Source organism: Myotis myotis, unplaced genomic scaffold (genome assembly GCF_014108235.1).
Source record: "Myotis myotis isolate mMyoMyo1 unplaced genomic scaffold, mMyoMyo1.p scaffold_m19_p_3, whole genome shotgun sequence".
Lineage (NCBI taxonomy): Eukaryota > Metazoa > Chordata > Mammalia > Chiroptera > Vespertilionidae > Myotis > Myotis myotis.
The window spans coordinates 166,159,316-166,183,706 of NW_023416335.1; the positions used below are offsets into that span (position 1 = coordinate 166,159,316).

The window sequence follows — 24,391 nt, forward strand, 5'->3', positions numbered from 1 at the left end:
CTTTGATCAATTCACATGAATGTAGTGGGGAAAATTTGAGCTCTTGGAATGAAGTCAGATAAGAATATCTTACAAAGGAGCATGTTTCTTCATAGTTTTGTTTGAATTCCATGATGAGGCCAGGATTCCAGGACAAGAGGTAACTAAACTGAGAAACAGATCAGGACTCTGCTGCAGAGCATGTACTTTGGCCCCAGAGTGATGGAATCCGAGATAAAATGAGTGTTTTTGTGTGATAATTCTACAGAGAATCACTGCAGGCTAACGTGAAGCTCCTTACATTTATAACAAAATTCTAGCCATAGAGAATGATTTGGAGTGTGGACTCTCACTTCCTTTTAATGTCCTTTTGCCTAGCACTAGTGTAGGGAACACGCAGTAGGTAAGCAATCAATGATGAACGAATGATTCATTTATTATTCCAGATAGATTATAGTGCTCTTGTAGAGAAGACAGCCAACACTGGTATAGCAACAAGACCATTTGTTTTTTAAAAATGCTATTTTAGCCTTTCCCCTCTTATTTCTCAAATCCTTTTTTTTTTTCATTCTTTTTAAATTTTTGTCCTCTTATTTTACCTTATTTCTCTTTTTAGACTCTTATCTACGGGCAACAAACTTCCTGTTATGTACTATGACTGGAGAAGAGGGAATTCTCTTCTGGAGCACGGACTCCAGAAAAAGTGGAGCAGCTCTTTCTGCTACTCTCATCCTGCCTGTCATTGGGCAAGTTGTTTATCCAACCTGGGACTCCAGTTTCTTACCCCTAAGTGAGGTTAATAAGAACAGTTTTCTGAATCCCCTGGCAAAGCATGAATGGAAGATAAAAGGACAGTTGAAAATACCTTGTTGAAAGTTAAGAGCCCTATGTTTTATGTGCTGATTATTTTTCCCAATGAAACCGGAGGGCCAACTGTGATAACTGGGTACAGTGAGCGCTTGTTGCAGTAAGCTTTCTTTCTCTGAGGTCCCAGGGACTCCAGAGGTCCTGCATGTATGCATTTGTCATCAGCATCTCATTCTTAGAATGAGAGACACAGGTAAACATCCATGGGAGAAACAGAGATGAGAATAGGTGTGGTTCTGATGATGGTTCAGGAAGGGAACACCTTTCTTCCAATGTAACTGGGGGTTACCTGGGAGCTGGGAAGAAAAAGTTCCTTTGTGGTCTCCATGATCTTCTGGGCAGCATTGTGTGGTGTGGCTGCATCCTTATTGTAGATAGAGAAGAAACAACTGAGAAAGAAAAATTAAAATACATGTGAAAGTGGGCGAAATTGATGGTGTGATGATAATGACAACTACTATTATCAAGTGTCTACCAAATGCCAGTGTTTTACTAAGCTCTGTACTATATTTCTCTCTCTTTAGACTCTTCTCACAACATTATGAACTAGGTGTTATCATCCTTATTTTTTATATCAGAACATAGGCTCATACAGGGTCCTTAACTTGCTCAAAGTTATATAGCTATTAAGTGGTACAACAATGATTTATGCCCAGACCAACTTTAACTCTTAAGTCTGTGGTTCTTATTTTTACTTGGATAGATTGAATCTTTCAAGTTACATAAAGTATGGAGGCCATTAGTCTTTGAAAGGAAGAGAGGAGAAAAGGAGAAAAGGATGGCAAGCATACCAAGAAATGTTCAATTGCTCTATAAGTGCCCAAAGGAAGGAAGCTTTCTCTGTCTTTTCACTGTTGTATCCTTAGCACCTTGTCCTGGCACAAAATAGATGTTCAAGAAACATTTTTGAATGAATGAATGAGTAAATGAATGAAAAAATAAGTAAAATGTTACAGAGACTTTTTGAAGGGTCCAGAAGAGAAAATGAAAATTTTGGATTGACTTCACTGTCTCTTCTATATCTTGAGAGAAGATGTGAGAGCTTAAAAAAAAGTAGATGAGACTTAGAATAACCATTTGTAGAATATGATAGAGAAGTCAGCAAAAGATGAAGTCAGTAATGTTCCTGAAGTGTGTATGAATTTGTCAATTATTTCCGAGTACCACTGTCTTGGTCAGGAGGCTCTAGAAAAAGATTTTGGGTTGCTCTCTAATCTCACATAATCTGCTTCACTGGCATTAATTAAAAAAAAACAAAAAAAACAAAAACTAAACTAACAAAAAACCTGCCATATACAAGGTATTTTGATGATGTTGAAAGTTATGATTTCAATTAAATAGTTGAGGAAGCTAATAAGTAGTGCTAGATAGAGCCAGGAGTCAAGTCAGTTTGACTTTAAATGTGCATCTTAAATAGCTATTTAAAATAGTAACTATTGCTATATATATTTTCCATTTCACCTATCTATATTTCAAAATATATCTATAAATGTTAGGGACTTTCTTTAAAGATTTCCTCTCATCTCTGAGTTATCCTGAGGTACAGTTTATACACACAAAGGCAAGATAAATGCTTGATTCTTCCTCAATTTACTATTTTTTAAATTATATTTTTATTGATTTCAGACAGGAAAAGAAAGAGAGATAGAAACATCAGTGATGACAGAGAATCATTGATTGGCTGCCTCCTGCATGCCCCCCACTGGGGAATCTAGCCTGCAACCCGGGCATGTGACCTTGACAGGAATCAAACCCGGGACCCTTCAATTTGCAGGCTGATGCTCTATCCACTGAGCCAAACCAGCTAGGGCCTGAATTTACCATTTTAAAAAGAGTGGCAGAGGCCCTGGCAGGCATTGGTCAGTGGTTAAAGCGTTGGCCTGCACATCAGAGGGTCATTGGTTTGATTCCTGGTCCAGGGCAGTACTTGGGTTTCAGGTCTGATCCCGGCCCCCAGTCAGGGCATGTGTGAGAAGCAACCAATCAATGTGTCTCTCTCACATAAATGTTCTTCCTTTTCACCATTTCTTTATTCCAATAAAAGGTAAGTACCAGAAATTTGAGGAAAATATATTCCACATTACTCAGTGCCATGAACAGCTACGTAAACTTACACTCCAGTAGTTACTAGGACATCTTAACTTAAATGATATTTTAGAAGAAACTTCAAATGAACTAAGCATATAAATACCATTTGAACAGCTCCATGCTCAAGTCCAGATGGGTTTTCTGTTATCTTATTTGCACTTCCTGCCTTATCAGATTTTTCCTTTCTCTGCCTGTTGCACAGCTTCCAGCCATTTGTTTTGGTTATCTACACAGCATAGATTTGGGGCATTTCATTTGAGACGTTGTGTACTTTAAAAGGAAGGTATTTTGTTTTCCAATACCCTAATTCACCATCCGTACAGACAACAGACAAGACAGTCTTTAAGAGACAGATGCTAAGGGATGAATTATTGATCAAACCATAAGCAAGTCGGAAGATAAAATGCATTTGCTTAATCAGTTTTAAAAAAAATTTCCAAGCTTTTTATCCTCCTAGGCTAGAGACATGCCAATAATAGAGAAAAATGCCACATACACTGGTAGGAACAACAGAAGCCATATTTTTTAAGGCAGTTATTCCAAATATTTTCAATACTGAGATCCCCTTTGATGATTTCCTGTCCCTATGGGGCCGGTGTTTTGAAAAACTGAATACATCAAACTGCATTTATCAATATTTAATTTATTTCCCAATTTTTTAATAAATCAATGTCAGCTATAACTGCTAACCAGAACATCCAATATGAGACATCCAACCTGGTATAAACCAACCTGGATTACTATACTAAATTCCAGCTAAAAGCAATAAAATATCTTACCTGAAAACACATTGTGTTTTCTCTCCTGGCATGAAGTATGGGGATGACAATTCTGACAATCATGGCCCTTTAATCTTTAGCTCTGACCTATGGTAGGTAGAATGCCCCCTCAAAAATGTCTGTTCCCTAGAACCTGTAAATATGTTAGGTTTCATGACAAAGGAGAATTAAGGTTGCTAATCATCTGACTCCCTATCTATTAAAGAGGGAATATGCTAATTAACCATCACAAAGATGGTGGTGCCCACAGCCAATAAGGAGGGAATATGCTAATTGACTGTCCCACCCTCAAAGATGGCAGTGCCCATAGCCACAAGATGGCAGTGCCCAGTCCCCTCAGCCCCCCAGCCCCCCAGGGCCAGCTTGAGGTGCAGGCAAGCCTTGGATGGTGGCTTCCCAGCTGCCCAGGGCTGCCTGAGGCTCAGGTAACCAGGGCTGGGCGAGGCTTGCACTGTGGCAGCAGCAGAGGTGTGATGGGGCGTCGCCCTCCCCTGATCGCTGGATCACCTCCCACCTCTGAGAGCTCCTGGACTGTGAGGGGGGCAGGCCAGGCTGAGGGACACCCACTCCAGTGCATGAATTTTCATTCACCAGTCCTCTAGTCTAATATAATCAGAAGGGTCCTTAAATGTGGAAGTGGGAGACAGAAGAGTCAGTGTCAGAGTGATGAGATATGATGTGATAAAGATTCAACAGACCATTGCTGGCTTTGAAGATGGATGGACCCAGGAGCCAAGGAATGTAGGAATGTGAGCAGTTTTTGACTGAAAAAGACAAGAAAATGGATTCTCCTTTAGAGCCTCCAGAAAAGAACGCAACCCTGCTGACACCTTGATTTTGACCAGTGAGGACAATTGCAAATTTCTTGTCTCCAGAATTGCAAGATAATGCAGTTGTGTTATCTTAAACCACCACTTTGTGGCAATTTGTTACAGTAATCAAGAAAACTTCCACATTATCTCTTTCTACAAATTATTGACCTCTAAGTCCCTATGGGCTCTGTGTTCTGGCCAAAGTGACCTCCTAAGGTGCCTGGGCATGCTCCTCCTCCTACTTCTGGATCTCCGTGTATGCTCCCCCTCATTAGGACGTCATGCTACCTCAGAGGCAAATCCTGTCCATCTTTCCGATGCCTCCTCTGCCACAGCTGCTCCTGCATCTGTCAGGTGCATGCAATCTCTCCCTGCTTTGACCACCTACAGTTCTGTCACTGTCTCTCTCTCCTGGCGCTTGCTGCATTTTCTCCTGGAATAGAGTTATTTGTGCACATGCCACATCTTCCCTGCTGGATTTTAAGCTCCTTGATGACAAGGCCGGTGTTTGATTAATCTCTAAAACTTCTACAATGCCTAGCCAATATATTTATGCTTTATAAACTTAACATATAATCATGGCCCTTTATAGGTGTGTATGCATGTACAGTATATGCAAATGACATCATAGAACTTCCATATGCCCTCACAGGACTACGAGAAAAAGGAAAACTAAGGGTGTTCACCAGCTGCCACAAAAATGTTAAGGATCCCAGGCACTCCTATTTTATTTAGGAACAGCCGGAGCACTTGCCCATTCACGAAATGGAGATGAAGAGCGGATGAGTATGGAGGAGTTTATTCCTTGATTGAGGGGGTATTAGAAATGGAGAGCTGAGATAACCTCTGTGTTCGTACAAAGGTCTGAACTAAGAGAGGAAGTGAGGCCCATGGTAGGGAGGTCTTGGCCAACAGCCCACTTTTTATTTGGGATCCAACCACCAAGAAAAAATGCAAAACTTTTTTTATGCAGACATTGATCAATATCTTTCTTTCTAGAAAGAACCTAAGAATGAAATTAAACAAACCACGGCATCAAGGCTGATGGCACACTTGGCCTGTATATATCCAAGACAAGGCCATTCTTTAAAAAAAGAAAAGAAAAAGAAAAGGAATGTTTCGTCTCCAAGATAAGCTGGTATCTTTGTGGCACCATAATTTCCAGTTCTGTGAAAATAGAAAATTGTTGTTGTTAATATTTTGCCTGCCACAGCAATTATTTTAGCTGTGTTTTAGCTTTTGTCTTTCTAAAATAAACATTACGATCAGGAATACACATTCCTCCAAAGAGGATTCTAATCCTGGTACATTTTTAGTTCTTTTTCTCTGAGGCAGGAAATGATATACCATCACAGATGCGTTTTTAACTGGTTGTATTGTGGAGGAGGAGGGTATTTACTATAGGCCAGGTATTACGCTAAGTGTTTTAAAGATATTCTGCCATTTAAACTAGGAATCCTGTGAGGTAGGCCTAATTGTTTTCATTTTAAAGCTTAGGTAGATGAGCCATAAAGAGTTTAGGTTCTTGAACAAGCTCTCATCCCCGGTAAGGGTAATGGACTCAATTTACCTTGAGGGTTCACATCCCTAAGCCCATGTTGTTGATTTTTACCTCAATGCCATCCCAATCCTCTCTGTGGGCTATTTACCAAGCAGTGGGAGCAGCTACACTTCTTCTGGGCACAGAGTGGCTTCTAACCTTGGATATTATAATCATAAGGAAACTCTTAGAAGACAATTTTCCAATATTTTTTGACAACAACCCATAATAAAAATCATGTTTAACATCTGGTTGCAGAACACACACACACACACACACACACCATGAAATATTATCATTACTACTTGATGTGTACTCTGATATCTCTTATTCTATTTTATTTCACTTTTTTTTAAAATATATTTTATTGATTTTTTTTACAGAGAGGAAGGGAGAGAGACAGAGAGTCAGAAACATCGATGAGAGAGAATCATCGATCAGCTGCCATCTGCACATCCCCCACTGGGGATATGCCCGCAACCCAGGTACATGCCCTTGACCGGAATCAAACCTGGGACCTCTTAGTCCGCAGGCTGACGCTCTATCCACTGAGCCAAACCGGTTTCGGCTTATTTCACTTTTTAAAAATTCTGGTCATGAAGAACTCAATTGTTTTCCAATTCACTAATGGGTCATTACCTTTATTCTGAAAAGCATGGCATTAGTGCATAGCTAGTCCATCTTACACACGACTCTTTGAAAGAGAGCTCTACCATCTTAGGTAAGTTTAATTGCTGAGTCCTCCATTTTCTCATCTGCAAAGTGGGGAACTTGGGCCTGATTAGTGATTCTTAATCCTGGCTGCACATCAGAAACACAGAGAGAGATTTTTATCACATCTGTTTTAATAATAAAAAGGAAAGAACTATTTACAGAGCTTTTAAATACATGTATGCGTAGGTTTTTGCCCCAGAATTCCTGATTTGTATTGGAATAGGACCTGTGTGCTTGTATTAAAAAAAAAAAAAAAAAAGGCAAATTTCCCAGATTACTACAACATTCCACTATTTAGGAATTACTAAACTCAATGGTTTCTAAATTTTCTTCCAGCCAAAAATTCCAGGCTATTCTGATATGATGAACAGGTTAAATTAACAATAAAAAATTTTGCAAGGAGAAAAGGGCATTGAACTTAAGCAATATTCCCTACAACACTTGTTTTCACATTCTATTTACATAAGGAATTGGCCCACCCCCAGCAGTTCTGATAGTGAGCATCCTGGGTGGGGCCACATACTCTGCCTGGTTCCTTACTAGTAGAGCCCCAGAAGATTGAGGCAAGGTGCCTGAGAGTAGATGCCAGTTGTACCCACTGTCATATCTCATGGTGCTCAGGATTTTCTGTAGGAAATATATCTGAGTAACCAAAGAGCTTCCATTGATGGGGGAAAAAAGTTTCTTCTTTACAAAAAATGTCGGCTAAGAAATTTACAGGGAATGGTAAAATCAGAAAAATCACCAATTTTCACCATTCCAAGAAAGAATCATCAATGTTGCTAAAGCCATTAGGTGAAAGATTGATGCGTGTGGGGCCCTGTCTAGAGTACGCTGGATGCTCAAGGCCGCTCTGAGAGTGGGAATCTTAATCAGGGTGTTCAAGGCTAAGATACTATATACAAGTGGAAGGATGCCCTTCTATAACCCAAATGATTGATGTCACTATTTGGACAGAAGACTTTTTTGTCTAAGTAGTATAAAGTTGTTATTGACCAGCTGGCAGCGTGCAGGTACTTGATGAGGCTGCTCCTGTGCAAGGCTGGACTGCTTGGTATGAGGCTGTATTATGGGGAAGATGTACTACTAACCAGCAGGCTGCTGCTGTGGGTACAGAGGCTGCTACTGCTTTGTAGGAAAGACGTATTGTTACCTAGCCAGTGTGTGGTTACCTGCTGTTTGGGACTTTGCTTTGAAGAACTGTTTTGTCTAGTGGCTCCTTGTTAGCAATGGCTACATGGCCGCTAGCTCCTATAATAAAGACTCCCTCACATACCCACAACTTCTCATGGCTTCTCCATCTACCACCCAGTGTTCTACAAGGCCCAGCCCCTGGCAGAGGGCCTCAGACCCTATAATTGGTGTAGTCGAACAGGATGAAGGGCCTGGGGTTGGAGGAGTAAGCACTCCAACAATGACACAGCGAGTAGAGAATAAAGGAGGAACTGAGTTCCCAACAGTTAGTACAGTGAGCAGGGTTCGAGGAGGAACTTGCTCTGACACTTGGTGCTGTGAGCAGGATTCAGAAGTAGGTGTGGGTTCGAGGAATGAGTGCTCCCACAATGAGGAACTGGAATATTGACATAGTACCAATGCATTACCCACAGGGCACTCACAGGTTGCAAGTGGGAAAACATAACTTTGAAATGCAGGCTTGCAACTGTCACCCTTTACTTGGTGATCAATCTTAGCAAAGAATATTGGGAAACCAGCTGGCATACTTCTTGTTATGGTGCAATGCCTTACCTGTGACATATTCTACCAAAAATGTTTAACTTGTGCCTAATCAAACCTTTGGATTTAACATTCACTTTATAGGAAACACAGGGGATAAAGTACAAGTTAAATGGCATCATGATGAAACCATTAGACAAACTCAGAAAATGAAACATTACACAGGACAAATCTTTACAATGAGTCAATGTCATGAAAAAAAGAGGGGTGTCTTTTGGGTTCTCTTCTAAATTAAAAAAGATTCAGACATAATAACCAATGCAATGTGTGATTCTTTAGTGGATCCCAATTTGAATAGCTGCAGAAAAGATTTTGGGACTGAGTATCTTAGTTTCGGCTGCTATAACAAAAAATCCCATAAACAGAGTAGCTTATAAACAATAGAAATTTATTTCTCACAGTTCTGGAGGGTGGATATTAAGAGCAGGGTGTTAGCATGGTTGAATTCTGAGGACTCTCTTTTCCTAACTTATTGCACCCTTCCCGTGGGGGAGAGCAGAGAAGCAGGCTCTCTTGTGACTCTTATAAGGGCTCCCATCCCATTCGTGAGGGCCCCACCCTGATGGTACCAATGCTTTACCCACAGGGCACTTACAGGTTGCAATTGGGAAAACATAACTTCAAAATGCAGGCTTGCAACTGTCACCCTTTACTTGGTGATCAATCTTAGCAAAGAATATTGGGAAACCAGCTTGCATATTTCCTGTTATAGCACAATGCTTTGCCTGTGACATATTCTGATCACCCTGATGACCTCATCTGACCCTAATTATTTCTCAAAAGCCCACCTCCTAATGCCATCACATTATGGGACAGGATTTCAACATACATATTTGGGGAGAGGGGGAATGGGACACAAATATTCAGTCCATAAGAGTGTCATTGTCAGATGATATCAGCAAGCTGTTAGTTTTGTTAGCTGTGATACTTATCTTTTGCTTATGTAGGAAAATGTCCTTATTTCCCACATATGAAATATTTAGGGAGGAAATACTATGGATTTGCTTTACTTTAGAAAAAAGATAAAGAAAATATGGCAAAATAAAATGGGTAAAAATTAGGTTATGGCTCCATGAGTAGAATTACATGATTCTTTCTACATTTTCATTTCTTTGGTGGTTTTCAAAGTGTGACATTTACTGGAAATGCAACTTCTTGGGCCCCACTCTGGAGCTACTGAATCAGAAACCCTGGGGGGAGAAAGCAACAATGGTGTTTTAACAAGCCCACCAGGATATTCTGATGTACTCTAGATAAACATGGTGAAGTTAGAGAAGAGTGGATGGTAAGGGGGAAAAATCAATCTGGCAGTGTGATTTAATTACTGAGATGAAATATAACATTGAAAATTAGTCCATGCTATGTAGAAGTGAGGTTTAGAGGGCAAGCTCAGTACGCCAGGTACCAGCTAAGTCTGAGAGGCAGCACTGAGCATGATGGAGGGGCCAGTCCAGAGCCCAGACTGGCTGTCAGACTACAAGGCCTGGCTGTGTTTCCTCTTCAGTGAAGGGTCTGGCTCTGCCACAGCAGTTCCTGCTAGCTAGTGCTCTTACTCCCTGAAGACAGACATTTTCATAGAGGTTTGTTCCTGCTCCTAACAACCTTGTGAAGTGTTGACAGATGGTGCTGTGTTGATGACTATTCTCCTCCGTTTCAGAATGCTGTTTGCTCTCTACTTCCCATTACCGTGCTCCACTGGGATGAATCTTGGGATATTCTTTGCCAGGCATCAAACAGCTGGGGTGAAATACCTCCCCTCCTCACCATGCTCTGCTGCTGGACTGGACCTACCCCAATACTTGTTATCAAGCTGGGCCATCCCAGTTCTTCCCCCCTTTAGAGGAAGAGGGCAAACATTCCTGGTCCATTTCATCCCATTTCGGTTAACTAGCCAATCTCAGGCTTGTCCCAGGCTTACCTACTGAATATTAGCTCATATTTGGGCACAGACTATTATAATGATCCATTTTAGCCCAACTGGCGTGGCTCAGTGGTTGAGTTTCAACCTATGAACCAGGTCACGGTTCGATTCCAAGTCAGGGCACATGCCCAGGTTGTGTGTGGGCTCAATCACATGCAAGAGGCAGTCCATCAATGATTCTCTCTCATCATTGATGTTTCTATCTCTCTCTCCCTCTCCCTTCCTCTCTGAAATCAATAAGAATATATTTAAAAAATAAAAAAATATATAAAATGCTCCATTTTAAAAAAGCTTTATATATAAAGTGTTACTAACAAACCTTTTCTCTTCACTTACCCCAACTATTTTATCTGGCATTCTCTAGAACAATACAGAATGGAGAAAAAGTAGGTTTACAGTTGTGACTGTCCTATATAATAAAAGGGCAATATGCAAATCAATCGAACAGCAGAACAACTGGTTGCTGACACGCACTGACAAGCGGGGGAAGACACTCAACGCAGGGGCTGCCCACTGGTGATCAGTGCGCTCCCACAGGCAGAGCGCTGCTCAGCCACATGCTGGGCTGACGGCTGTGCGGTGGTGGTGGGAGCCTTTCCCGCCTCTGTGGCAGCGCTAAGGATGTCTATGGGGAGCAAGCCTAAGCTGTCAGTGAGACACCTCCTAAGGGCTCCCAGACTGCTAAAGGGTGCAGGCTGGACTGAGGAGCCACCCTCCCCCCCCCACCGCCTCTCAGTGCATGAATGTCGTGCACTGAGCCTCTAGTATGAAATAAAGTTTATTCTTGTATTATTATTATAAATTATTATATTATTTTTCATACAAATGACTGTAAAGCTACTTTGCCCCGTCCAGCATTTCCCAAAACATGGTTTTAAAAGATGGTGCATATGAAAAAGGTCTATGGTTAAATAAATCTGGGAAATACTAGGTTAAACACATTTAATCAAATTTATTTTACGCAGAACTTCTCAGAGTCTGTCATCCATTAAAACTCATTGTGAATTCCCACATGGGGCAATTGCAGAATGAATCCTTTTTTGGGGGTAAGCATCCTTGCCCATAGAATGCATGAGTAAAGATTATGATGCTCAAGGGACATGTTTTACAAAATGTATCTTTAAAGATTAATGGGTCAAGTCTTGTAAAAAAATATATCTACAAATTAAGCATGCAGTGATAGAGGCCTTTCTTAAAGTTCTGGGAATGAAAATATTATTTCTAGAGCTTCTAAATACAAACATACAATAGTAAATCCTTTCTCTGACATGAACCTTAATGATCTAAGTTTTCAAAATAACTCACCTTTGCAGAACTCATGAACATAGAGCCGCCAGAGACCAAGCCGGTGCTGTGTACCAACTCCAGAATGTAACGTAAATGTTGCCTCAGAGTCACACAATGCTAGGGCCTGGATGGCAAGAGTTTAGTGGCTGACCAGGGAAAGGGGCTTGGTCCTATTCTCATGGCCGGAAGTGAGATTCCATTTATTTTCAAGTGCTGAGCTTTGCTTTGTTTGTACTTATGGGAAAATATAGTTACAGCTTTAAAGTTTCAGCCTTTGGTATATAACATAGTTTACCTTATAGGATATTGTGAGACACATATACTGCTTGGATAATGTCAACTTAATCATTAATATTACTCTATTTTTTTTCTTTTTTCAGGAAACTTGAAACAAAAGTAGAAAAAGCTTTGAGGAAAAAGTCAAGAGAGAAAAGGCCGTATGAACTCTGCACTTTAAGTCTTAACAATAGAGCAATCACTTCTCTCATAAATGTTGAATAACTTTGGCTCTTTTTACCAGACAATAGCTTGATTGCATTGCTAGGTTTCTTGATTTAAAAAGCAAGGTGACAATAGCAAAAATGGACAAAGAAGAAAGCTCTAAGGTGGAAGATAAAGGCCAGAACATGTATGAAATGAAATGCAAGCTGAACTGTTATCAGCCTCTTACCCTTAGTGGGGCTGGGAAGGTCCAGGCATTAGCTACCCAGATGACTTAGGTAAAGATATGGGAGAGTCCTATAGACATTTTCTTAAGAAAAGTAATCAAATACAGCTTGATTTTAATACATATTGCCCGCTTACTTGATTACACACTATGAACTAATTATATATTTGAACATTTAACTGAAGTAAATGTACTTGAACATCTTCTTTGTCAGGCATTGTGCTAGCAGCCACTGGGAATTCAACAGTGACTTGTAGACCTTACATTCTAGGCGAGAGTAACAGCATCTACTGAAGCCACTGCTGAGTGGGGTACGCAATACAAAGGAAGTGAAGGATACTATGATAAATTACAACAGTACTTTTGGATTAAATGATAGAAGGCCTCTTAGGAGATGTAGATGGAAGGAGGAAGAATTAGATATTCAAAGGACCAGTGGGTAGGGGATGTAGAACATTTCAGGAAAGGGAATAGCAAGTGGAAAGGCCCAAGTTATGAAAGAGCTTGGCATGTTGTATGAACAGAAAGAAGTTCTGGGTGGTTGAAAGCATAAAGAGCAATGAAGAGACTTCCAGAAGATGGTGTTTGCACAATAATGTGAATGTACTTAATACCACTAAACTGTGTACTTAGAAAAATGGTTATGTGTATTTTACCACAATAAAAATTTTTTTTTTTTAAAGAAAAAGGAAAAAAGATGACGATAACATTGCAGGGGCAGGTAGAGCCTGATCATTTAGGACAGAGTAGAACACAGTAAAGATTGTATTCTGGGGTCATGGATTTTGGACTTTTGAGCTCCAGAACTATAAAAGAATCAATGGGTCATTTTAAGCCAAGTTTGTGGTACTTGTTATAGCAGCCATAGGATATTAACTCACCTGGGGAGGAAAAGATTGTCCCTGTTTCAGTCTACCTGCTCTCCTGCCCATGTGTGAGAAACGGGATTGCTCAGTGATCGGTGCAATTTAATCTCTAATAAGAGTGAACTCGGCGGGGAGGGGGGAGACATATGTAATACTCTGTAATACTTCAAGCAATTAAAAAAAAAAAAGGAGTGAATTCATCATTGACTCAGTGTCTGATCTTCAAGCCTGTATATCTAACAACTCATTCTCTGTGGTTCATCAGATGTGATCAGATTAAGGAGGAATAATGCATACTAACTTAATTCCCAAGAAAGATCTAAACCATACTACCAGTTTGTTAGTTCATGGAAATATAAACACTATATGCATCCGTTTACTCAGATTAACAGCTAAATGCAGCTTTGTCTTGTTTGGGAAACGTAAAGAACAAAGGCAATGAGCTCATCTTGAAGGCTGATTTTACCAAATTGTGCAGCCTGGTGCACTGATCTCCTGCGTGGATTAGCACATTTAGATTGGTCAAACAGGTCCTCTCTGCTCACTTTGTTGGGACATTCTGACTTATAATCACTACCTTTCTAGAGTCCTTGAAGGTCATCATAATGCTGTTTTGGCAGTATTCCTTCAGATGTGCTACAATGATTCTGTGTCTGTTTAGTGTCTCCTTTGAAACTTGGGTTGTAGTCTTAGCAGCAACACATTCATACACCACCTCATATTCATTCACTGATTCACTCCAAAAGCATTCAGTACTTACTAAGTGCTGGACATTGCACTAGGATTTGAGATACAGAGATAAGATAATGGCCTTACTTTCTGGGAATTTTATTCTTTGGTAGATTAAAATCTGCTGTGTACTTCTGTAGATAGCTGAGCTCATCCATTTCTTATGATTTCATGAACTTCATTTTTGCAGGACACTTCCTGGCCCTCGTTGTCAAATTTAGGAATGGTCCGCCCTAGCCAGTTTTGCTCAGTGGACAGAGCATTGGCCTGCAGACTGAAGGGTCCCAGGTTCGATTCCAGTCAAGGGCACATGCATAGGTTTTGGATTCAATCCCTAGTTGGGGTTGGGCAGGAGGCAGCTGATCAATGATCCTCTTTCATCACTTTCTCTCTCTCTCTCTCTCTCTCTCTCTCTCTCTCTCTCTCCTCCTCCTCCTCCTCCTCCTCCTCCTTCCTCTCTGAAATCAATAAAAATATATTTTAAGAGCATTTTAAAAAATATATTTTATTGATTTTTTACAGAGAGAGAAAGGGAGAGAGATAGAGTTAGAAACATCGATGAGAGAGAAACATCGATCAGCTGCCTCCTGCACATCTCCTACTGGGGATGTGCCCACAACCCAGGTACATGCCCTTGACCGGAATCGAACCTGGGACCCTTCAGTCTGCAGTCCAATGCTCTATCCACTGAACCAAACCGGTTTCGGCTGAAATCAATAAAAATATATTTTAAAAAAATTTAGGAATGGTTCAGTTGAGGACCTATAAGCCAGTCAAAGTCAATAATCGGTATGCTGATTATTGGGACAATACTATTTTGACTAGCTTATCAGGTATTCACATTTCACTAATCTAGTGTAACAAAAGGCCTACCATTTAAATATTCTCCGTGATTAACATTCCTACAAAACAGGAGATGCCATGGCCTTTCGTCAGTTGTCCACTTAACAGTCCCTTCCAACTTATGTTTTTATTTAATATAAAATGTCATTGATAGCAACATTTTTCTAATTTTTTCAAGTCCAAAATTCAAGACCATTCAAGAAGCCATAGTCACAAACATGCCATTCACTCTAGTTTACATACATAGTTCATTGCACATCTAATTACTAAACTTCTAATTATAGAGCTATAGGGGGTTTTCTACCTTGATTTTCATAGACGAACCATGTTTGGTAAACATTCCTTCTTGGTTTGATATAAACCAGTCCTGTAGTTTGAAAGTTAATATAATTTATACTGGAAACCATTATAAACTAGGAAAGGCCAGTAGAGGAGTGATTTCCTATGTGATCTAGAACAATTAACTCACCTTTCTGGCCTCAGTTTCCTTGTTTGTAAATGGTAGTTACATTTTATGTCTTTAGTTCCCCAGTTCTAAAATACAATGATTCTTTAAGAACTCTGGAAAATAGGATCACAAAAAGTTAGTTCATTTATACCCAAATCCATTTCATGGAAACAATCAGGATTATTTAGGCAAATTCACGTTGAGCAGTTTATTAAGATGCCATGACCATTCATTCAGCAGATATCCCTTTGCTCTTACAAAGCTAATTGTTTAATGGAAGGAAGAGGCACCATTACATATCGACACACACAAAACCCACAACTACTTTTGTGAAACAGCTTTTTAATTTCAATTTTCTGTTTACAAAAAGACAAAGAGAACTGGGGGTGGGGAGGCAGGAATAACACGTGGTCACCCCCAGAGCATGGAGGAAGGGGCCATAGCTAACAACCGGTAACAGCAAAGAACCAAAAGAAGTCCAATGTGGATCAACGGCTTCTGTTAACAAGATCGGTCAGTTTAGGCAACGGTCAGATGATCTGTCAAGTCCATGTCCATGAGGGGGAAAAAGGCACAGGTCAGTCTAATGAGGCCTTGGCTCTGGGTAACCTTGGGCTTGCCTCCTGTAAAGTTTGGGCACCTGTCTCCAGGACATATAAGGGCCAGGAGGTAGACTCCGGGGAAAACCCCTATGAACCACAGGGGCCGGCTGCTGATAATAGGGTGTGGGGAAGGGGGCCCTTGGCGGCTGGGGATCAAACACAAAGTCATTTCCTAAGTCAAATCCTGTCTGGGGAGAATGGAAATTGCTGAAGAAGAATTGACCAGACTGGAAAGGTTGGTCTGAGGAAAAATAGGTATCTTGGGGACAGAGCAAGACCTGGGGGTGCATGGCCGGGTGACAGGGAATGGGAAGAGGCGGTGAGGGCAGGAGTGGGGACAGGGGTGGGCGGGGAGCTGGGAGTGGCAGCAGGGGGCTGTGCCTGGGAGGAGGCAACGATGCGGGTGGGGGTAAGGCCCTTAGGTTTCTGCTGCTCTGGGACTGCCTTTCAAGTCTCTGTTTAGATCTGCCCCTTGCAGGGTCACACTTGAACCACTGGCCCACTGGTGGGCGGTGAGGCAGCTCCACACCCCAAGCGTCGGCCACATGGGCCAGCAGCAGCTGGGAGAGGCGGCGGTGCGCGTGATGGTTCCAATGTACCCCGTCTCCGTGCCGGTGCATCTCCGCGTGGCGGAAGTGGAAATGCAAGTCCAACACATCTAAATTGTGGTTCTTCGCCTCGACATAGCTGTAGAAGTTGGCTTCGATCACCTTTTTAATCCGGGCAGAGGAAATGGCCGGCTGCTCTTTCGGGAGGAAGCCCCCAGTGACCTTCCTGCCCAGGGGCATGGCCGTGTTCCACACCAGGAGGCATGACTTTGGCAGCACCTGGCCCAGGTGCCGGAACAGGTTCTCCAGGTTCGCCCGGTAGCTGCTGAAGCAGTCCTGCCCATACCTGGAGATGTCCCAGAGACAGGAGTTCATGATGACCAGGTCCGGGGTGTGCTCGTGGGTCCGCAGCTCTTCCAGCACGGCCCGGACGTACTCATTGTACACGCGTGTGAGGAAGTAGAAGCGCACCAGGTGGTGGCCGGTGCAGAACTCGCGGACCTCGCGGTAGTCGGTGCTGTTGGTCATGATATCCTTCTTGCCTCCTTCCACCAGCTTGTCCTGCTCGAAGCTCAGCTCCCCCTTGACCTTGAGCTGGTCGAAAGTGAGCAGGCAATCCTTCTGCAGCAGGAGCACCAGGTCCTTGTACACGGACCTCTGGATGGAGTCTCCCAGGATGACGACGAACTTGTTGTGGAGCAGCTGCTGCACTTCAGAGGACTGCAGCTGGGCCATGATGCCCAGGTCCAGTGGCCCAGCTCCTTTCTTGCACGCAGGTGGGTCTGCAGAGAGCTAGGACAGAAGGAGAGAGCAGCTGGGAGGAACCCACCTTGGGCAGGCCCCCAGTGTGGGTAGGACTGGGGCCAGGAATGAAGTCTTGGCCTGGGAAACCCACAGGGTGGAACTCCACCACCTTAAGGCTGGGACTCCACCACCTTAAGGCTGGGACTCCACCACCTTAAGGCTGGGACTCCACCACCTTAAGGCTGGGACTTTACCACCTTAAGGCTGGGACTTTACCACCTTAAGGCTGGGACTTTACCACCTTAAGGCTGGGACTCCACCACCTTAAGGCTGGGACTCCACCACCTTAAGGCTGGGACTCCACCACCTTAAGGCTGGGACTCCACCACCTTAAGGCTGGGACTTTACCACCTTAAGGCTGGGAGTGGGGAGAGAGAGCAAGAAGGGAGCCTGGAGCCAGAAGCCCTGCTGGGCCTGGCTGAGGCTTGGGACTTGACCTCTGAACTGCCTGTGGCTGTTTAAAGGCCCCGGTTCCACCTAGCCAGGAGGGGCCAACTCGCCCCGCCCTCCCCCCTGCTGGAGGTGCAAACTGCCACTGGGAAGGCAGCCCAGATGTCTGACAACTGGAGAATGGATGGGCAAACCGCAGCGGCTAAATAATGAGTGTGAGTAAGCAAGGACATGGAGAATGTGTGTGATATGTTGAGGAATTTACAGACCACGTGTGCCCCACATCACTGAAACTGTAGGAAACAGATACGCATAGATAACATTGAAAGAAAGTATGCAAAACATTTTAAATAATAGGATTACAGAGGAATTACCTTCCCCCTTTTGAAAACATACTTTATATAATCGGATATTACTTTTAGTGACTTAAAAAGAATTCAATGGAATGCAACAGAAAATAAGAGTACATGTGCCAATAGGTCTTGTACAAAAGAGATAACATTGGAAAGAATGTTTCCGCTGCAATATTCTTTGCTTTCCATTTGAAGATCGAATATGCCACTCCCGAACATGACACTATGTCATAAGGATGATTTTGAGCTGAAGGCAACAAGAATCAACAGACACAAGAGTTCTCTGCACTCATCTTATCTGCCTAAAAGCAGAGTATAAATTCCCCTTTGAGGAAGGTGCCCCTCCCCGACCCAGAGAGAAGAGCGAAGAAAGAAGGCCGGGTGTGGTTTCTCCATACATTTCCTAGTGTCAGAAATATGCCTCTGATTTATCTTCATAGAAAAGGAACAGCATGTGGCCAGGTGGCTGCTGCTCAATTTCCCCGGAGCAAACAGGATATGGGGGTGGGGAGAGAGGAGGAGAGCTGTACACGTGGCTGATAGCATTCGTCCTAGAGGCGACTAGAGAAGGCCCCAGCCCCATTTTTTTTAAGATAACCCAATGGGAGACGGCAATCCCTAGGCGACCTATTAGGAAATAGGTGATCAAATAGTCCTCAGCCAACGAGGAACTGGAGGAGGGTCCAAATAAATAGGCGATGGTCCAAGCCCTACATGTGATCCTGTAAAATGGGCACCTGCTCTTGAGTGTTATTAAAAATGGCATCTTCGCCATGCTTCTGTTTCCTAGTCCATCACTTGAAATTAGGACAGGTGAGCCATTTCTCACACTAGTCACTTCCCCGCAGTCATCATCCCCTGAAGCCCAAGCCCTTTTTCCTTGGTTAAAATGGTCTATAAGCCCCTGAATATAACTGCTTCTTTGAGTTTCACTTCTTTTCTATGAACTCTGGTGCACATAAATATTAATAAAAACTGTGTGCCTTTTCTCCTGCTACCCTGTCTTTTGTTAGCTTAATCACAGGGCCCCGGAAATTCAACCTCAGAGGTTGAGGAAGTTTTTCCTCCCCAGCACATTGAATAAAATGTTAAAAGTTGTGAAATTCATCTTCAGAACTTTGGATGAAGTTTATTTCAAGCAGGCATTTACAACCATATCTACTAATGAATAAAAGGTAGAAACACAGATCAATACTATTAACAACTCTCAGGTGGGGAGGGAGATGGCACCCAGTGCATCACCCACTCACACAGAACCTGTTAAAACCCACTGTAGGTGGTATTTGTAGGCTTTTATGCATCAGTAAACATTTAAATAGGTGTGGGTGGATAGCTATTATTAAATGGCACATTCGGTTTTTAAAAGCTATACTATTCGTAGTTTTAAATGGGTACAAGTACAAAAATAAAACCACGAAAATGCGTAGAACATAAGAGTTGCCCTAAGACCGTGGTCAGCAAATTGAGGCTCTCGAGCCACATGCAGCTCTTTGGCCCCTTGAGTGTGGCTCTTCCTAAGCCTTAGGAGTGCCCTAATTAAGTTAATAACAATGTACCTACCTATATAGTTTAAGTTTAAAAAATTTGGCTCTCAAAAGAAATTTCAATCGTTGTACTGTTGATATTTGGCTCTGTTGACTAATGAGTTTGCCGACCACTGCCCTAGGGGATGGAACATCAGCCCCAGCCATTAGAGTTCTCTTCCCAAGGTTGGCAGATCTGATAACCTAGTCTGTCTCCTTCAGAGCTATTTTGCTTGTATGGTCTAATGCAGTGGTTCTCAACCTTCCTAATGCCACGACCCTTTAATACAGTTCCTCATGTGGTGGTGACCGCCAACCATAAAATTATTTTCGTTGCTACTTCATAACTGTAATTTTGCTACTGTTATGAATCGTAATGTAAATATCTGATATGCAGGATGTATTTGCATTGTTACAAATTGAACATAATTAAAGCATAGTGATTAATCACAAAAACAATATGTAATTATATATGTGTTTTCCGATGGTCTTAGGCGACGCCTGTGAAAGGATCGTTCGACCCCCAAAGGGGTTTGCGACCCACAGGTTGAGAACCGCTAGACTCTAATGGATTCTTTCTCAGGATGTGAAGAGCCTTAGACTTGGACTCACAGATGTGCGTCAAATCCACTACTTTAAAAAGCAGTGGGAAATCGTATAGTGGTGAAGAGCACTGTTTTTGAAGCCAAGCTCTCTAGGTTTCAATCCCAACTCTTCTATTTGCTGGCTCTAACCTTAGGCAGGTTACTTAGCCCTTTTCTGCCTTAATTTTCCCAGTTTTTAGTACCCACTTCATAGATCTGGCGTGAGGATTAAACGTAGTGTTTAGAACAATGCCTGACAAGTAGTAAGCATCGATAAGAGTTACTATTATTACTGAGAAAGTTTCAGAACACCAGGTTAACCATCTGTAAAAAGGGGATTATAGTTTTTCTGCTGCATGTCTAGCAGGGTTCTGTAAAGGTCAAATGAGAAGATGCAAGTAAAAGATTTTGAATAAAAAAAAATTAATGGATGTTAAGTACTTTACAAATGTTATCCCATTTATAAGATAATTCTTAGTATTCACCTTTTATAGGGAAGGATATTGATGTGATGTGACGTGATGGAGCTAAGACTTAACACCACGGACTCCCAAATCTGTCTCAGTAGGAGACCTCCTTTTGACCAGAACCCCCTGCAGGTCAGTCCGAATGCTAAAGCTTGGCTCATATCAGGGAGATGAGATAGGAGAAGGGTCTTTTGATGTGGCTCCATGCATGGGCAGGCAACCATTTACTCTGCCAGCTCAGGAGAGATAGTCTATGTGTACTTAGCTGTGTGTGTGTTGGGGGAGGGCAAGGGGGGTGAGGGTGGAAGTAGGGTAGGGAGTGTAAATAAGGCCAGAGTGGTTTAGTGGTTGAGCATCGACCTATGAACCAGGAGGTCACGGTTCAATCCCGGGGAGGGCACATGCCCAGGTTGTGGGTTTGATCTCCAGTGTGGGGCATGCAGGAGACAGCCGATCAATAATTTCCTTTCACCATTGATGTTCCTAGAGCTCTCTCTTTCTCCCTTCCTCTCTGGAATCAATAAAAATATATATATTTTTAAATGTATATTTTCCTCATTCCATACTATAATCTCGAACAAGAGACATGCAAAAATTAAAAGATCTGGATTTTAGAATAACCAAAGCAAAATTCTACAGACTCCTGGGCTGCTCTGTATCCTGAGCAGGGAACGTAACCCACCCAGATGCTGCTCCAAGGGCTCAGAGCCAAAAACCAGGCAGAAATGCCCATCTAAGAATGTATTGTTCTTCTGCAGTGGAACATGCAGATAGGACTGTAGAAAAGAAGGGGAGGGGAAATGACTGGGAAGAAGCATTCCAGTTAGAAGCCAAAAACTAAAAGGAAATTCATGAAATTCTTGATAAAGAGTGTCACAACTGGAACAGGATTAACAAATCAGACACCCGCAGGACTACTGTTGTGGGGAAGAATCCTTTCGGCTAAGAAGCCAAACATTAAAAACAAAACCCATCAAAAAAAGGAGGGGGGACTCTCTGAGGGGAAGGGGTGAAGTAGAGAATAATTTGGAGACCTAAATCCTCTCTCTCATCTTAAAAACAGTTGGTTACTTCCATTTTCAAAGCTCTACTTATAAAACTGAAACAAAAAGGGGATTTGAAAACAGATCAATGGTCTTTTAGCCCAGGCTTCTTGCTTCAAATTTGCTAAACTCACTAATTAGTTTCCGTACCTATGTTATAGAGTGACTCATACATTCATTCGTTCACTCAATAAGGATCACTGAGAACCAGATATTGGGCTAGGTGGAAGGAGTAGGTATAAAAATGCAGCCTCTTCACTCAAGAGGAGTGGTGTGAAACTGGACATGTAAACATGTCAAAGAAGGGGCCAGTAGCTAAAATTGATGCACGCAAATGAAGCACCAAAGCCTGTAAGAAAGGTCAAGGGGGAGAGGGAAGGTATACCGATGATCATTGCAATCTGGGATTCCAATTTGAATGAAAACCAGTTTTTGAAGAGTTTCATGGTGATTCCTCAAGTCATAATTATAAGCAGTGCCATGATTTTCTGTTTTCAAAGTAAAATTTGGCTTTTGGATAAGGCTCTAACAGAAAAATGCATCAATAGTGGCTGCTAGCCCTAGCCGGCTTGACTCAGTGGGTAGGGCGTCAGCCTGCGGACTGAGGGGTCCCGGGTTCGGTTCTGGCCAAGGGCGCATGCCTGGGTTTCGGGCTCGGCGGGCTCGGTCCGAAGTGTGGGGCGTGCTGTAGGCAGCATATCGATGATTCTCTCTTGTCATTGTTGTTCTATCTCTCTCTCTCTCTCTCCTTCTCCCTTCCTCTCTGAAATCAATAAAGAAATATATTTTAAAAAAATAGTGGCTGCTACTGTAATAAATTACTTTCAAGTATCTTGCTTAGATTTCTGGGGATAATTAATTTTTTAATTGCTTCATATGCCATGGCTTGTAAATTATTATTATTTTTTTTATTATTATTATTAAGGTATTACAAATATGTCCTCATCCCCCCCCATTAACCCCCAACCTCCCCCACACACACAAACTCATGCTCCCATCCCCCTGTTGTCCATGTCCATTGGTTTGGCTTATATACATGCATACAAGTCCTTCGGTTGATCTCTTCCCCTTACCCCCGCCCTCCCCTACTTTCCTTCTGGGGATTGATAGCCTGATCGCTGTTTCTCAGTCTTTGGGTCTGTCCCTTTTCATCAGTCTATGTTCTCTATAATCCACAAATGAGTGAGATCATGTGGTATTTATCTTTCTCTGACTGGCTTATTTCACTTAGCATAATGCTCTCCAGTTCCATCCATGCTGTTGCAAAAGGCAAGAGTTCCTTTTTTTTTTTTTTTTTTACCGCAGCGTAGTATTCCATTGTGTATATGTACCACAGTTTTCTAATCCACTCATCTGCTGATGGGCACTTAGGCTGTTTCCAAATCTTAGCTATGGTGAATTGTGCTGCTATGAAGGCTTGTAAATTATTGACTATTGCTTTATAACTATTACAAAACGAACACATAGCATTTGTTTTCCATTAATCAATGTGTTGTAGAAATTAGGCTAATTTTTTTCTTTTCTTATTGATCTTTATTACAGGAAGAGTGACATTTAATAGGGCAGTAGCTTCAGAGACCCTGCAGCGAAGTCTTAAATCACAGAGGTAATTGTCTGGTATTCGCTGGCACCCTGCCCCAGGGGCAAAAGGACCCCCTCCCTCTCTTGGGCCGGTGAGAAGCTGACCTGTCCACACTGACGTCTGAAAACCACCCCACCCCGGTGGAAAATCCCTGCCGGACAAACGGCTCCCGGAAAATGGCCAAACCGCAGGACAGACCGCAGGTTTCACCTGACCCTGGAAAGCCCCGACTGCCACCAGTTTCGGCCAGCAACAATTGCCTCAGAAAAATATAAAACCTTGCCCCTGCCCAGGTTGGGCGCGGCTTCTCCTGCTCCCCTCTCTGAGCCGGTGAACCCGCCCGTGTGCTCCCAATAAAGCCTGTTTAATCTGGTCTCTGTTTGGACTCACGGTTTTTCCTTGCGGCGGCGTAAAACCTAAGAGTAATCACCAACAATTAGGATGTTGTTTCAATTGGTTAGTAGTAGGAAGTACTTGTAACTAGTTTAGAGGTTTCTTCCATAGGACTAACCATCTTAATGAAGTATTATACTGGGAATATAAATAGTTCATTTCCTTCCAACTGCATTTTTGGTGATGAAATCAATACTTTGAACTCTCCAAGATTCCCTTAAATTGTACAGAATAGAAGACACAAATAAGAAAATAATTATTTTTCATTAACTTAACTCTACAACTTAGCTATGTCTTGGCATTTGCTCAGCTTTCTAAGTGGAATTTAAACTTGTAAAATTTATGACATTAAATTGCATGTCATATTGCAATAGTAATCATTTTCTAGCTTATAAGTTTGTAATTTTAGGGTGAACTCTTAGAGTGACATATTAAGGGTGAGACTTGACCACTTAGGTAGCCACCTCCCTGTGTGTGTGACATAGATAAGACTTACCCTGCGTAATATTCCTGAGGATGGCGTGTGTAACTGATACCCACCTTGTACTTTGATTAACACCCATGCAGTGACACACATATAAAGTTTTCAGAAGAAAAAGGTAGTGAACAATTCAAACTGCTCTTTGGGAAAGCTTAATGAATGGCCTGTGGGTTGGGGGTTGATTTGGGGCAAGTCAGCTAAAATTCACTCCTCTATATAACCTGAAAATGGGGGAAATAATTCAGGCCTACTATTTTAAAAAGTGGTTTTAGGAGCAAATTTTTAAAAATACATACAAGTACTGAGAGATACCATGTTAAATAATGCAACAGAAAAACTTTCCGAAA

The 24,391-nt window shown here is 42.1% G+C and overlaps 1 protein-coding gene and 1 long non-coding RNA gene across 5 annotated transcripts in view; one reads left to right on the top strand and one right to left on the bottom strand.

Annotated features, from left to right (window-relative positions):
• Positions 1-426: 426 nt before the first annotated feature.
• Positions 427-24,391, bottom strand: part of PCED1B (PC-esterase domain containing 1B) — a 137,881-nt gene continuing 113,916 nt past the window's right edge. For 2 of the 4 annotated variants that reach the window (XM_036300918.1, XM_036300919.1), the window contains one exon: positions 15,490-17,216. In XM_036300918.1, coding sequence (XP_036156811.1) covers positions 15,858-17,216 — 1,359 coding nt within the window. In that variant the 3' untranslated portion in view covers positions 15,490-15,857. Of the gene's footprint in view, positions 1,236-5,321; positions 5,693-15,489; positions 17,217-24,391 lie in introns of those variants that run through there. The other 2 variants (XR_004966302.1, XR_004966303.1) reach the window with 2 other exon arrangements.
• LOC118651604 lies at positions 17,072-23,543 on the top strand. Its single transcript, XR_004966307.1, has 2 exons — positions 17,072-17,200; positions 23,131-23,543. It is a non-coding gene; the product is annotated as an uncharacterized LOC118651604 (long non-coding RNA).